This window comes from Camelina sativa, chromosome 2 (genome assembly GCF_030686135.1).
Source record: "Camelina sativa cultivar CO46 ecotype springtype chromosome 2, ASM3068613v1".
NCBI lineage: Eukaryota > Viridiplantae > Streptophyta > Magnoliopsida > Brassicales > Brassicaceae > Camelina > Camelina sativa.
The window spans coordinates 1,432,606-1,442,827 of record NC_141881.1 but is presented as its reverse complement, the minus strand read 5'-3'; the positions used below and the strand labels follow the sequence as shown (position 1 = coordinate 1,442,827).

Sequence of the window (10,222 nt, the reverse complement as noted above, 5' to 3'; positions counted from 1 at the left end):
ATCAACAAGTATTTCTTTTTAGATTTTAGTATTTATATTCTAACAAGGGAAATCTAAGAGAGCTAAAAAATTCAACAGCAATAGGTACCAAATCACCTCTAAAATTCCATTGTTTGGCATTCATTAAACAGGTAAAATATTCTACAAAACCCACTTCTACTGTCTCTAAGTTAAGAAATGTAGAAAATAAAGCAGGCACACAACATAATAACTTGGCAAGAGCATAGGAAATTTCAAATAAAACGGATGTCAAAGGTGTTAGGATCAATCTGCCAAACATTCAAAGCTGCATATTCCTCCAAACACTCCTTTAGCTGAGCCTCACTGTATCCCTGTTTTACACACCCAAATCACTAGTCTTAGCGATTATCCACCTATCAGAAGAACATGAAGATGAACAAGTAACTAACCTTTCTGGAGATCCAGTTAAGAGCGTTTGCATAGCTCACATGGGTCCTGTTAGATCTTGCAGCTTCGTCTCTTATGATTGAATATGTGTCTGATATTGCATCCAGTCCTGCTTTTTGTCTGTCATCCGCATACAGTGATATTTTCGACATCTGCATCAGTCTAAGCGCCTCATCCACATCACTCTGTGCCACTGATTCTGAGAATCTCAACCTTGCTAGTGCCTATAGAGTCAACAAAGCAAATATATTCACACTCAATAGACAAACTTGTTTACTAACTCCTACTTCAATTCCTCTTATTCTACTTACCGCGGATATGCGCAGAATGCTGAGGAGAGTTCTCACTGTTGTATAAGAATGCGGAGTATTTGATTTCGCTTCTTCTTGCCTGATGCTGGAATAAGCTGTTGCTATGTATTCTTCTAACTCCGCTGGTACGTATGGTGATAATCTTCTCGCAGCAGAAATGTATGAACTAGAGAAAAATAGATATGCTCATGTTAGAGTTTGTGACTCTGCAGAATAAGACGAGAGTTACTGAAGTGAGTTAACTTACCGCAGAATATTGGGTTCCAGCGGCTCGAAGCCCAGCGCAGGAGATTCTTCTGTCTGGTGCACGTGAAGCACATGCTTAGCCAATTCAAGGTCGCTGTCCATATCAGCTCGATCTAAGATCAACCACAGAAGATCAAATCTTGAAAGAAGGGCTGGTGGAAGATTTATGTTTTCAGCTGGAGTTCTTCGCAAATCATATCTTCCCCTTCATAGCCACAAAAAGATGCACAGTTCAATAACTAATAGCAATGATCCCACACCTTTGATAAGTTTTTTATTCATATCATAAAAGGTCAATTACCAGGCTGGATTGGCTGCGGCAAGAACAGCTGTTCGAGCATTCAAGGACGTGGTAATCCCAGCTTTCGCAATGCTTACAGTTTGCTGCTCCATGACCTCATGAATTGCAGTACGATCTGATTCATCCATCTTATCAAACTCATCAATTGCACAGATTCCCATGTCAGCCAACACCTGAAATTAAGGTTGTATCAATCTTCTAAATCATATAGCTTTTTAGCAATACATCATGTTCTAGGATATCCAATGTGAAGAATCATTGTGTCTCACCAGTGCTCCTCCTTCTAAAACCATCTCATTTGTTACTTGATCTCTCATAACAGCGGCAGTTAGACCAACTCCACTGCTACCTTTGCCTGTTGTGTAGACTCCCCTTGGAGCAACATTTATAATGTGCTTGAGAAGCTGACTTTTGGCAACTCCAGGATCACCCATCAGACATATATGCACATCTCCTCTAATCTGCAAAGATAATCAATGAATGTCTTAATTTTAATTGTCTTCACAAATAATATGTTCCAATCAAATGCAATGTGCTCTTCAATGGCTAAAATATGTGAACCCAAAATGTTAATAACAAATCTCCGTAACTCAATGAATGAAGACTGTGGACACTGAAAGTGGATGTAAAGAGGTAGAAACGATATAGTCGGAGATGAACTAAAGTAGGCAACTGCTTTCTAATCACATAGTCAGTCCTTATGATAAAACATAGCAACATTATGAAAATTTTGCAAGAGGACAGGAGAGTTCACCTTCATCCCATCCTTTAATTGCCTGTGAGGAGCACCCACAAGAAGGAGAAGCAAAGCTTTTTTAATATCTTCATGTCCATAAATCTCAGGGGCCAGTGATCGCGACAACTTATTGTAAATGTCACCATCCTCAGCCAAACGTGCAATCTGTTCTTCCTCATCTTTCTGAAACTCATATCTGTAGATCAAAACAATAAATATAAAGATGCTTTCTGATATTGTGCACACACCAAAGCTGCTTTGTAACTTAAGCAAATGCCAAAAACATGGACTAGGTTACTAAATCGGAAAATTTCTAGTGATAAGGTGTAACAATGCCTTACTCCTCATATTTCTTCTTGAAATGAGTAACAGACGTTGCTTCCAGAAAGGTGTCCGCTACTAAGCCAGCTCGAAGTGCCTTAAACCCAGTGTAAGGAATGGGAAGAAAAATTCCTGAGAATTCAACAACATCACCTGGTGATACCTACAAGGGGTTAAGGAAATTTAGTAAGAAATTAACAATTCCTCTATAGTAAATGACGCTAAAATCACAATATCTATAGATAAAATCCAAGTACAGCAATGGAAAAAATTCCTGTTGAATGCAGGGAAGGTACGGATATAAGTTTTTTAATTGCTAAACTGCACCATAAAAATGCTATTTACTTTGCATCTAATGATGATTTAAGAATCCTGACAGTGTTCACTGTTTCCTTTGGAAGCTGTTAAACCCGTTAAGTAGAGTGTTTTGTTTTTTCAACAACTGTTCAACATATGCTCTTAAGCAATTGCACAATAACTTCTCACTGGACTATTCCTAAGCAATACAGCTATTGATTCCTAACGGAGAACAAATAGACTCCTATAGTAGCATGAGATAGAGGTCAAGAAAAGCAACCTTTCTTGTCAACTCTCCTCTAAGATGAACAGTCATCGACCTTGGAATATGCCCTTTAGGTACATGTTCAGCCAACTCTTGCATCTTAGCCTGCAAAATATTGATTTGTTACTCATTAGTTTGATATCAGTGCATTCACATAAATGGCAGTCATTGAACAGAACAGAACCTCCTGAAACTTTAGAAACTTTGATGCCCTGAGCTGAAGGATGGGATTTCCGGCTTTGCTATTAACGCGACAGCGGCTGGAGGGGCACTTAAACAAAGGCATGAAGACTCTAGATGTAACTTCCTGATTTGGCAGGTAAAAGAAAGATAATCCGAGTTAGCATTTGACAAACTAAAGAAGAAACTACCAACTGGCAGGCATAGTTAAGGTACCTGGTAAATTTCATGACCACAATCTTCACATGTGTAAACAGCAACCGCCATAAGTGGCTTGACATCCGAACAGCGGGTCACAATACCAGATATTTTAACAAGTTGCCCAATGTGTGAAGCCTTAACCTCCCTGATGGTAGATGGCTTTACCTTTGAAGGAGCTTTAAAATAAACCTCACTGGACAAAAATTAGATTCATTAGCTAACTTTTCTATAAGAAAAATCCAACCTAAAGTGAAATAAAGTAGCGAAATAAATGGATTCAGTCAAAAAAGGGCACTAACAGTCTTCAACTAGGCTACAAGCAGTAATTCACAAACAATGAAAGATTCTCTCACACAAATAAAACTACAAAAAAGAGTTAAGTAAACTAGAAAAATCAACTCAAAGAGCGTTGTAAACTAACAGTTTTCAATTAGGCTACAAGCAGCAATTAACAAACAGTGAAAGATATTCTCACACAAATAAACTAGATCTACAAAAAACCAACTCAAAGAGCGTTGTAAACTTACTAAAATCTTTTAACCTCAGAAGGAATCTGCTGATGCGGGTCAGAAACATCTGCATTATCAGTCCCATCGTCAGCTCTCTGAGTCATGAGAATATCATGATCATCATCCGGAAATGCTTCAGTGGGTTCGGGTAGCAACTCGTCAACAGCAGCAGAGAAAATGGAAACATAACGGCGAGTGTTTTCAGTCAACCGTCCGAGAAACTCCTCAATATCACCCTCATACTATACAACAACATCAAAGACATGAGTATCTTCACATCCAAAAGAGAGACAACAAGAGATTAAAAAAAAAAAAAAAAAAACTCACATTGAATAAGTCATCAAGATCGACCGTAATAGCTCGAATCTTACGATTTGAAACCTCTTGCTACACAAATCATTAAATAGAACATAACTGAGTTTACTAATTTCAGTTAGATTGAGAAATTTATAGAGTAAAACCCTAAATTACGGAGATTCGCGAAAACCCTAAATTGATGGAAAGGAAGACTCACGAGAATCTCCATGTACTTAGATCCGCCATTAGCGTTGGCGAAATTCTCGAGAAATTGCTTGGCGAGCGCTGCAGGAAGAAGAAAATGTGAAAATCAAAACCCAACAAGAATGAAAATAAAAGACGGAAGAGAGTATCGAGGACGGAGGAGGAGAGAGAGAGATTCTGACCTTTATCGCCGTCGAAATCGTGGTCTTTCATGGTTTGAGAACTTGGGTCGAGTGAGAGAGAGAAAGAGAGGGACGAAGCAGAAGAGTGAGAGACGAAGGTATGGAAGCAGTGACCGAGAAATTGGGCGGTGAAAGGGTTGTAAATGGCGATGCGATTTGGCGGGAAAATTATTTTAGAGAGAAATGGCGGGGGTGAATGGACGGTTCAGATCTAATGATATTGTGATCTACGTAATGTCGATAATACCCCTGTTGAAATTTTTAAAAAGTAAATAAAAAAAGAAAGTGTGGCTGCCGGGATTCGAGCCCAGGTCCCCACGGCCACAACGTGGGATACTAACCGCTATACTACAGCCACTTTGTTGGTATTTGCTTCACCTTTACCTATTTATACATTTAAAAAATCTAGTAGATCATTAAATAATATTAGCATCTCTCTGCAAAAGTATGATAATAATGTCAATAAAATCTTGAAGTTTATTTATTAATCAAGGTTTTCTCTCTCTTATCTCTCTCATATCTTTCAGAGAGAGAAAGCTTCGGTTACTCTTTTGTATTCTCCTTCTAAAATTGGAGCTTTTTTGTTTGTACTTTTAGCTTCCGGTCTCGATGTTGGTTTATCTTTCCGATTTTGTTCAAATTTTATTTTGTCTTTTCTCTTTTGGTTGCCTTTTACAAGTTGAAATTAACACTCCCAACTATGGGAAGTTGTGAATTCCGGGAGTCATTAGATGGATCCTTGTTCACTAAGTGCTTGATTCTTCTCTCAAGTGATGGTAATTCCTCGCTATCTGCCAAAAGGGCTTTTATAATAGAGCGTAGGTTCTCCTTGGTGGATTGATCAAGAAGATGCGGTTTGATTGGGACGGGATATGAAGAATTGGAGTCTTCGCCGTGTTCTGATGATTCTCTGATGAATATTCCGAGCTAATCTGTTGAGGTTAGAAATTTTGGTAAGCAAGTTTAAGTTAAGTCAATCTCTTCCGGTGAATTTGGCAAAAGACGATATGGTACAATTGAAGGCAAATAGAGATAGAGGTTTCTTGGAGGACTGAGATGATCCGCTGGCCGACGAAGGAAGTCTCCGGTGAAGATGAGTCGGTGATGGTGTTGCTGACGAAACCTTCTTCTTCTCTCAACTTCCCACGTTGCATAACACGTGTCTTCAATATGTTTTCCTTATCTTGAAATGTTTGCAATTAGTGGGCCTTCTCATGGCCTTTCTTGTACCGAATATGTTCTCATTTGGGCTTTATAAAAATATTTAGCCGACAAAAAAATAAAATAAAATAAATCTTGAAGTTTACTTGATTCAAAGCATGAACTTTTTATCTAGTGGAAAAAACCTCATTTCTTTTGTTGATTTATTAATAATTTACAAACTTTTGTTGATTTGGCCTTATGATGCATAACGTTAAGTGGCCAAACAGAAAATCAATAGAGCCGGTGTAAAAATCGCAAAAATTTTTAAAACCATGATTTTAGAGAATTTGATGGGATTTAGAAATTTTGGAATTTTGATAGATTTTAGGGAAGTTGATATGATTTATGGTGAAATTCTTTCAAATCCCACCTAAAACCATGAAATTTGGATTTCTGTATTTTAACTAAACAAATCTTCTCAAATCCTCCAGAATCCCTAAAACTTATTAAAATCCAAATCCACAAACTTTTTTGAATAACAGTGGATTTTAAAGTAGATTTTTAAATCATCATTTCAATAACAATGGATTTTAGGAGACTTTTTAAACTCCATGATTGAATAACATAAGATTTGTAAATTTTACACAAATCACTTAAAATGTCAAGTTGAATACACCCCCCTTAGAATCTATGTTCAATTTTTGAAAAATGGGCCTTAATTATATATATCTAAAAAAAAGAAGCCTTAAATACATGTAGATTTAGTATAGATTTGCACTTGTTTGCACATGTCTATCACTAATCCTAGAAATCACACCGGGTTATTATGTGTCTCATAAAATCAAGTTAACAAAAGTTCATAAATTATTTAGAAATCAAAAAAAGGATAAGGTTTTTTCATCAGATGAAAAGTTCATGTTTTAAATCAACAAAAATATAAACTTTAAGATTTTAATGAAATTTTTCCTATCACATTTTTTTCCATATAAAATTGTTATCTTCATCGTCCTCCATTCGTGAAAGCTAACTTTGTTGTTGATTTCTTCTTTGACACTTGTCTCAAATCCATCGCTACGATGTGTAGTCTTTAAAGCTATAGACTCTCTTTATTTGTATTTTTATATTTTAGTCTCTCTGTATACGCTCGACTATGACTTGTATTTTTGCCTTCATAAGAACTTGGTCAACATCATTCTTTAACATCGCCTTCATCTTAGGCGATTAAAATTCATGAAATAAAATAGCAAACACACACAAGTCTGATTCATTTTTTCCCCAGTCTACAAAAAATCGTCCCATCTTCTTTGTAATAATTTTACCTTTTTCTAAAAAAGTTATTCCCAGTTTCTTCCGGAATCTGTTTTGTGTCAACCTACGACGAAGACCATCATCACACACACTTTTGTCTTCGTTTACTTTCTGTCTGAAACCAAAAACTTGTTTTTTTTTTTTTTCTTAAATTTCCATTTGTTATTTAACACGACATTTGGCAATAAGGTAAAAAGTCTCTTTTTTCTTTTCCTTGTTTTCTTCTGTTATGTAAAAAGTAGGATATTCTGATAAAAATTCCAACGATCATTAAGATTTAAGAAGACATGCAATGCATCTCGGTATTAAATATGTATTATTAAAATTTGTAAGTGTGAAACTGAAAGAGATAAGGTTAAGAAAATGACCTCTCTTTAATTCTCAAACTAAAAACCAAACAATGATGCACCAAACACAAATTCACACGCAATTATCACAATTCTCAAAGTAGAAAACCTAACTCATCGAAATTGAATCTAAGCCACGTGATTGTCAAGGATGCATATGTAATGTATATACCTTTTTTTTGTTTCATTGTCTGTCAGATTCTGGAATTTCTGGAATTTGAGTAAACACACCAAAAAGTCAACCATTGCAGCAAAGTCTTTTAAGAAGAATCAAAGAAGAGGGAAGAAAGAGAAGGAGGAAGAAGAAAATGGCAGGAGGATCGTTTGGTCCGAACGGTGTGGCTAAGGAGAGAGCAGAACAATACCAAGGGAAAGTCACTGGTTATGTCATAATCGCTTGCCTTGTTGCAGCCATTGGTGGATCTATCTTTGGATATGACATCGGAGTCTCAGGTTCTTCTTCCTCTTTCTTTTTTTTTCTTTTTCGGAATTCAACATCTCTGAATCTTATCAAACAATGGCTGAAACGGGTTTTGTTTACAGGAGGAGTTACGTCCATGGATGAGTTTCTTGACGAGTTTTTCCATGCGGTTTATGAGAAGAAGAAGCATGCTCATGAAAGTAATTACTGCAAATATGATAATCAAGGGTTAGCTGCTTTCACTTCTTCACTCTACTTGGCTGGTTTGGTTTCGACTCTGGTGGCTTCACCCATCACTAGGAACTATGGGAGGCGTGCTAGTATTGTCTGTGGTGGAATCAGCTTTCTTGTTGGAGCTGGTTTGAATGCTGGAGCTGTGAACCTAGCTATGCTTCTTACTGGACGGATCATGCTCGGTGTTGGTATTGGATTTGGAAATCAGGTTAGACATAATTGATTGGTTGATTTCGCCGATAGACCAATCTCATCTTTTGTGAAAATTTTACCTCCTTTAGTCGGATAGACCAGTCTCATCTTTATGAAAGTAGGCTGCTTTGGTTTTGTTTTTCAGGCAGTTCCATTGTATTTATCAGAAGTGGCACCAACTCATCTCCGAGGTGGTTTAAACATGATGTTTCAGTTAGCTACAACTCTTGGGATCTTTACGGCGAATATGGTCAACTTCGGTACTCAAAAGCTTAAGCCTTGGGGATGGAGACTCTCTCTTGGTTTAGCTGCTTTCCCGGCTCTGCTTATGACGCTTGGCGGCTATTTCTTACCCGAGACTCCCAACAGTCTGGTCGAAAGAGGATTGACAGAGAGAGGTCGACATGTACTGGAGAAACTAAGAGGAACCAAAAACGTCGACGCCGAGCTTCAAGACATGGTAGATGCGAGTGAGCTAGCGAATTCCATCAAACATCCTTTCAGAAACATACTGCAGAAACGACACAGGCCTCAGCTAGTCATGGCTATTTGCATGCCTATGTTTCAGATCCTCACTGGCATAAACTCCATTCTCTTCTACGCTCCTGTTCTGTTCCAAACAATGGGATTTGGTGGCAACGCATCTCTCTACTCATCAGCTTTAACAGGAGCTGTTCTTGTTCTCTCAACATTGATTTCCATAGGATTAGTAGACAAATTAGGAAGAAGAGCTCTTCTCATCAGTGGAGGAATACAAATGATAATATGTCAAGTCATAGTAGCAGTGATCTTAGGAGTGAAGTTTGGAGACAAGCAAGAGCTATCAAAAGGGTACTCAGTCATCGTAGTCATCTTCATCTGCCTCTTTGTTGTAGCATTCGGATGGTCATGGGGTCCTCTCGGCTGGACCATACCAAGCGAAATCTTTCCTTTGGAGACACGTTCAGCAGGACAGAGCATCACTGTTGCTGTAAACCTCCTCTTCACTTTCATCATAGCTCAAGCTTTCCTCGCTCTCCTCTGTGCATTCAAGTTTGGAATCTTCCTATTCTTTGCTGGTTGGGTCACTGTAATGACCATCTTTGTCTATTTCCTGTTACCTGAAACCAAAGGAGTGCCGATTGAAGAGATGACTCTCTTATGGAGTAAACATTGGTTCTGGAAAAAAATATTACCTGCAACAACAAATCTTGAAGCTGATAACAACAATGACACAAACAGTTCTGCTTGATTCTGTTTGTATGTGAAGAAGAAGAAAGATTAGTTTTTTTGTTTGTTTGTCTTCCATTATACTAAAAAGGTTTTATTGCATAAAAGAGATGTGATCATGACAACTACAAAACTTCAGAATCCAAAAACAAAAACACAAAAGCCATAACAGAAGAGTCATCATAGTGACTTTTACAGAGCAATGAGCAGAGAGCCAAACTTTGGTTGTAATTGGAGCTTTGAGATCACATTCGCCATCATCTTCTTCTTCTTCTTTCTTCTCTGAGATTTGTTTGTTTATCTCACTTCACATGATCCTGATCCTTCAACGTCTGCGTCTCTTAAAGACTGGTTGCAATTTTAGGGTTTTAGTTTTCTCCCCAAATCTCTTCTTTTGGAGATCTAAAGGACGAGATTGTTCTTCTCCAAAAAACATGGGATCGGAACAGAGCTGGGAAGCGGCGAAATAGAGCAACCAGCTCCGGCGAAGATCTCCAATCGTTTTAAAGCTCCGATCTGTTTCCTCACAGTCTCCGGTTCAGGTCCAAGTCTATTAGTCGACGATACAATCAAATCAACATCATTATTCACCATCTTCTTCTTCGAATTCGAAACAGGTCGTCTTGTAACATCGCAGCTACTGTTGTTCTCCTTGTTGTTAAACGCGCTCAACGCCTCGCCGCGTTTGAGGATCTTGACTTGTCCCATCACAAGATTAGTATTCGCCGCCGGAGATTTGATCACCGTAGGTTGAGACGTCGTCGTAGGGTTTCGCTTGCGTCGGCGAGGAGGAGCCGCTGTAGCACCGTTAGAGTTGCGGTTAAGGCGAGGATTAGGGTTACGGTGGGCTAGGGTTTGAGAAGAGAGAACCATCGCAGCGGCCATGACTGGAGGAGATACCTTTTTCTTT

At 38.2% G+C, this 10,222-nt stretch overlaps 3 protein-coding genes across 4 annotated transcripts; 1 reads left to right on the top strand and 2 right to left on the bottom strand.

Annotated features, from left to right (window-relative positions):
- Positions 1-92: 92 nt before the first annotated feature.
- LOC104713651 (DNA replication licensing factor MCM7-like) lies at positions 93-4,670 on the bottom strand. Its single transcript, XM_010430823.3, has 15 exons — positions 4,459-4,670; positions 4,290-4,357; positions 4,103-4,162; positions 3,794-4,017; positions 3,282-3,459; positions 3,070-3,192; positions 2,901-2,990; positions 2,344-2,486; positions 2,021-2,198; positions 1,536-1,727; positions 1,267-1,439; positions 967-1,170; positions 720-885; positions 411-632; positions 93-332 (listed from the first exon to the last, which is right to left on the bottom strand). Exons 1-15 carry the CDS (start codon positions 4,487-4,489, stop codon positions 234-236), a joined length of 2,151 nt encoding a protein of 716 aa, XP_010429125.2. The 5' UTR covers positions 4,490-4,670; the 3' UTR covers positions 93-233.
- A 2,573-nt stretch (positions 4,671-7,243) lies between these two features.
- On the top strand, positions 7,244-9,419 carry LOC104713605 (sugar transport protein 7). Of its 2 annotated transcripts, XM_010430776.3 has the most exons (3): positions 7,244-7,709; positions 7,800-8,119; positions 8,249-9,419. In XM_010430776.3, exons 1-3 carry the CDS (start codon positions 7,565-7,567, stop codon positions 9,332-9,334), a joined length of 1,551 nt encoding a protein of 516 aa, XP_010429078.1. In that variant the 5' UTR covers positions 7,244-7,564; the 3' UTR covers positions 9,335-9,419. The 2 variants fall into 2 exon arrangements, with proteins under 2 accessions (XP_010429078.1, XP_087335560.1); XM_087479434.1 differs by lacking the exon at positions 7,244-7,709 and having other exon boundaries at positions 8,226-9,419.
- Positions 9,391-10,197, bottom strand: LOC104713622 (uncharacterized). Its single transcript, XM_010430794.3, has one exon. The coding sequence runs from the start codon at positions 10,195-10,197 to the stop codon at positions 9,715-9,717; it is 483 nt and encodes a 160-aa protein (XP_010429096.1). The 3' UTR covers positions 9,391-9,714.
- Positions 10,198-10,222: the final 25 nt, after the last annotated feature.

Bases quoted from the DNA above. Each gene is read 5' to 3' on its own strand.
- LOC104713651 (XM_010430823.3), bottom strand. From the start codon at position 4,489: ATGAAAGACCACGATTTCGACGGCGATAAAG. The intron at 2,991-3,069 runs GTTCTGTTCTGT...AATATTTTGCAG, and splicing joins AGTTTCTAAAGTTTCAGGAG to GCTAAGATGCAAGAGTTGGC. The intron at 1,171-1,266 runs GTAATTGACCTT...GTGGCTATGAAG, and splicing joins GCCGCAGCCAATCCAGCCTG to GGGAAGATATGATTTGCGAA.
- LOC104713605 (XM_010430776.3), top strand. From the start codon at position 7,565: ATGGCAGGAGGATCGTTTGGTCCGAACGGTGTGGCTAAGGAGAGAGCA. The intron at 7,710-7,799 runs GTTCTTCTTCCT...TTTTGTTTACAG, and splicing joins ATATGACATCGGAGTCTCAG to GAGGAGTTACGTCCATGGAT. The intron at 8,120-8,248 runs GTTAGACATAAT...TTTGTTTTTCAG, and splicing joins GTATTGGATTTGGAAATCAG to GCAGTTCCATTGTATTTATC.
- LOC104713622 (XM_010430794.3), bottom strand. From the start codon at position 10,197: ATGGCCGCTGCGATGGTTCTCTCTTCTCAAACCCTAGCCCACCGTAAC.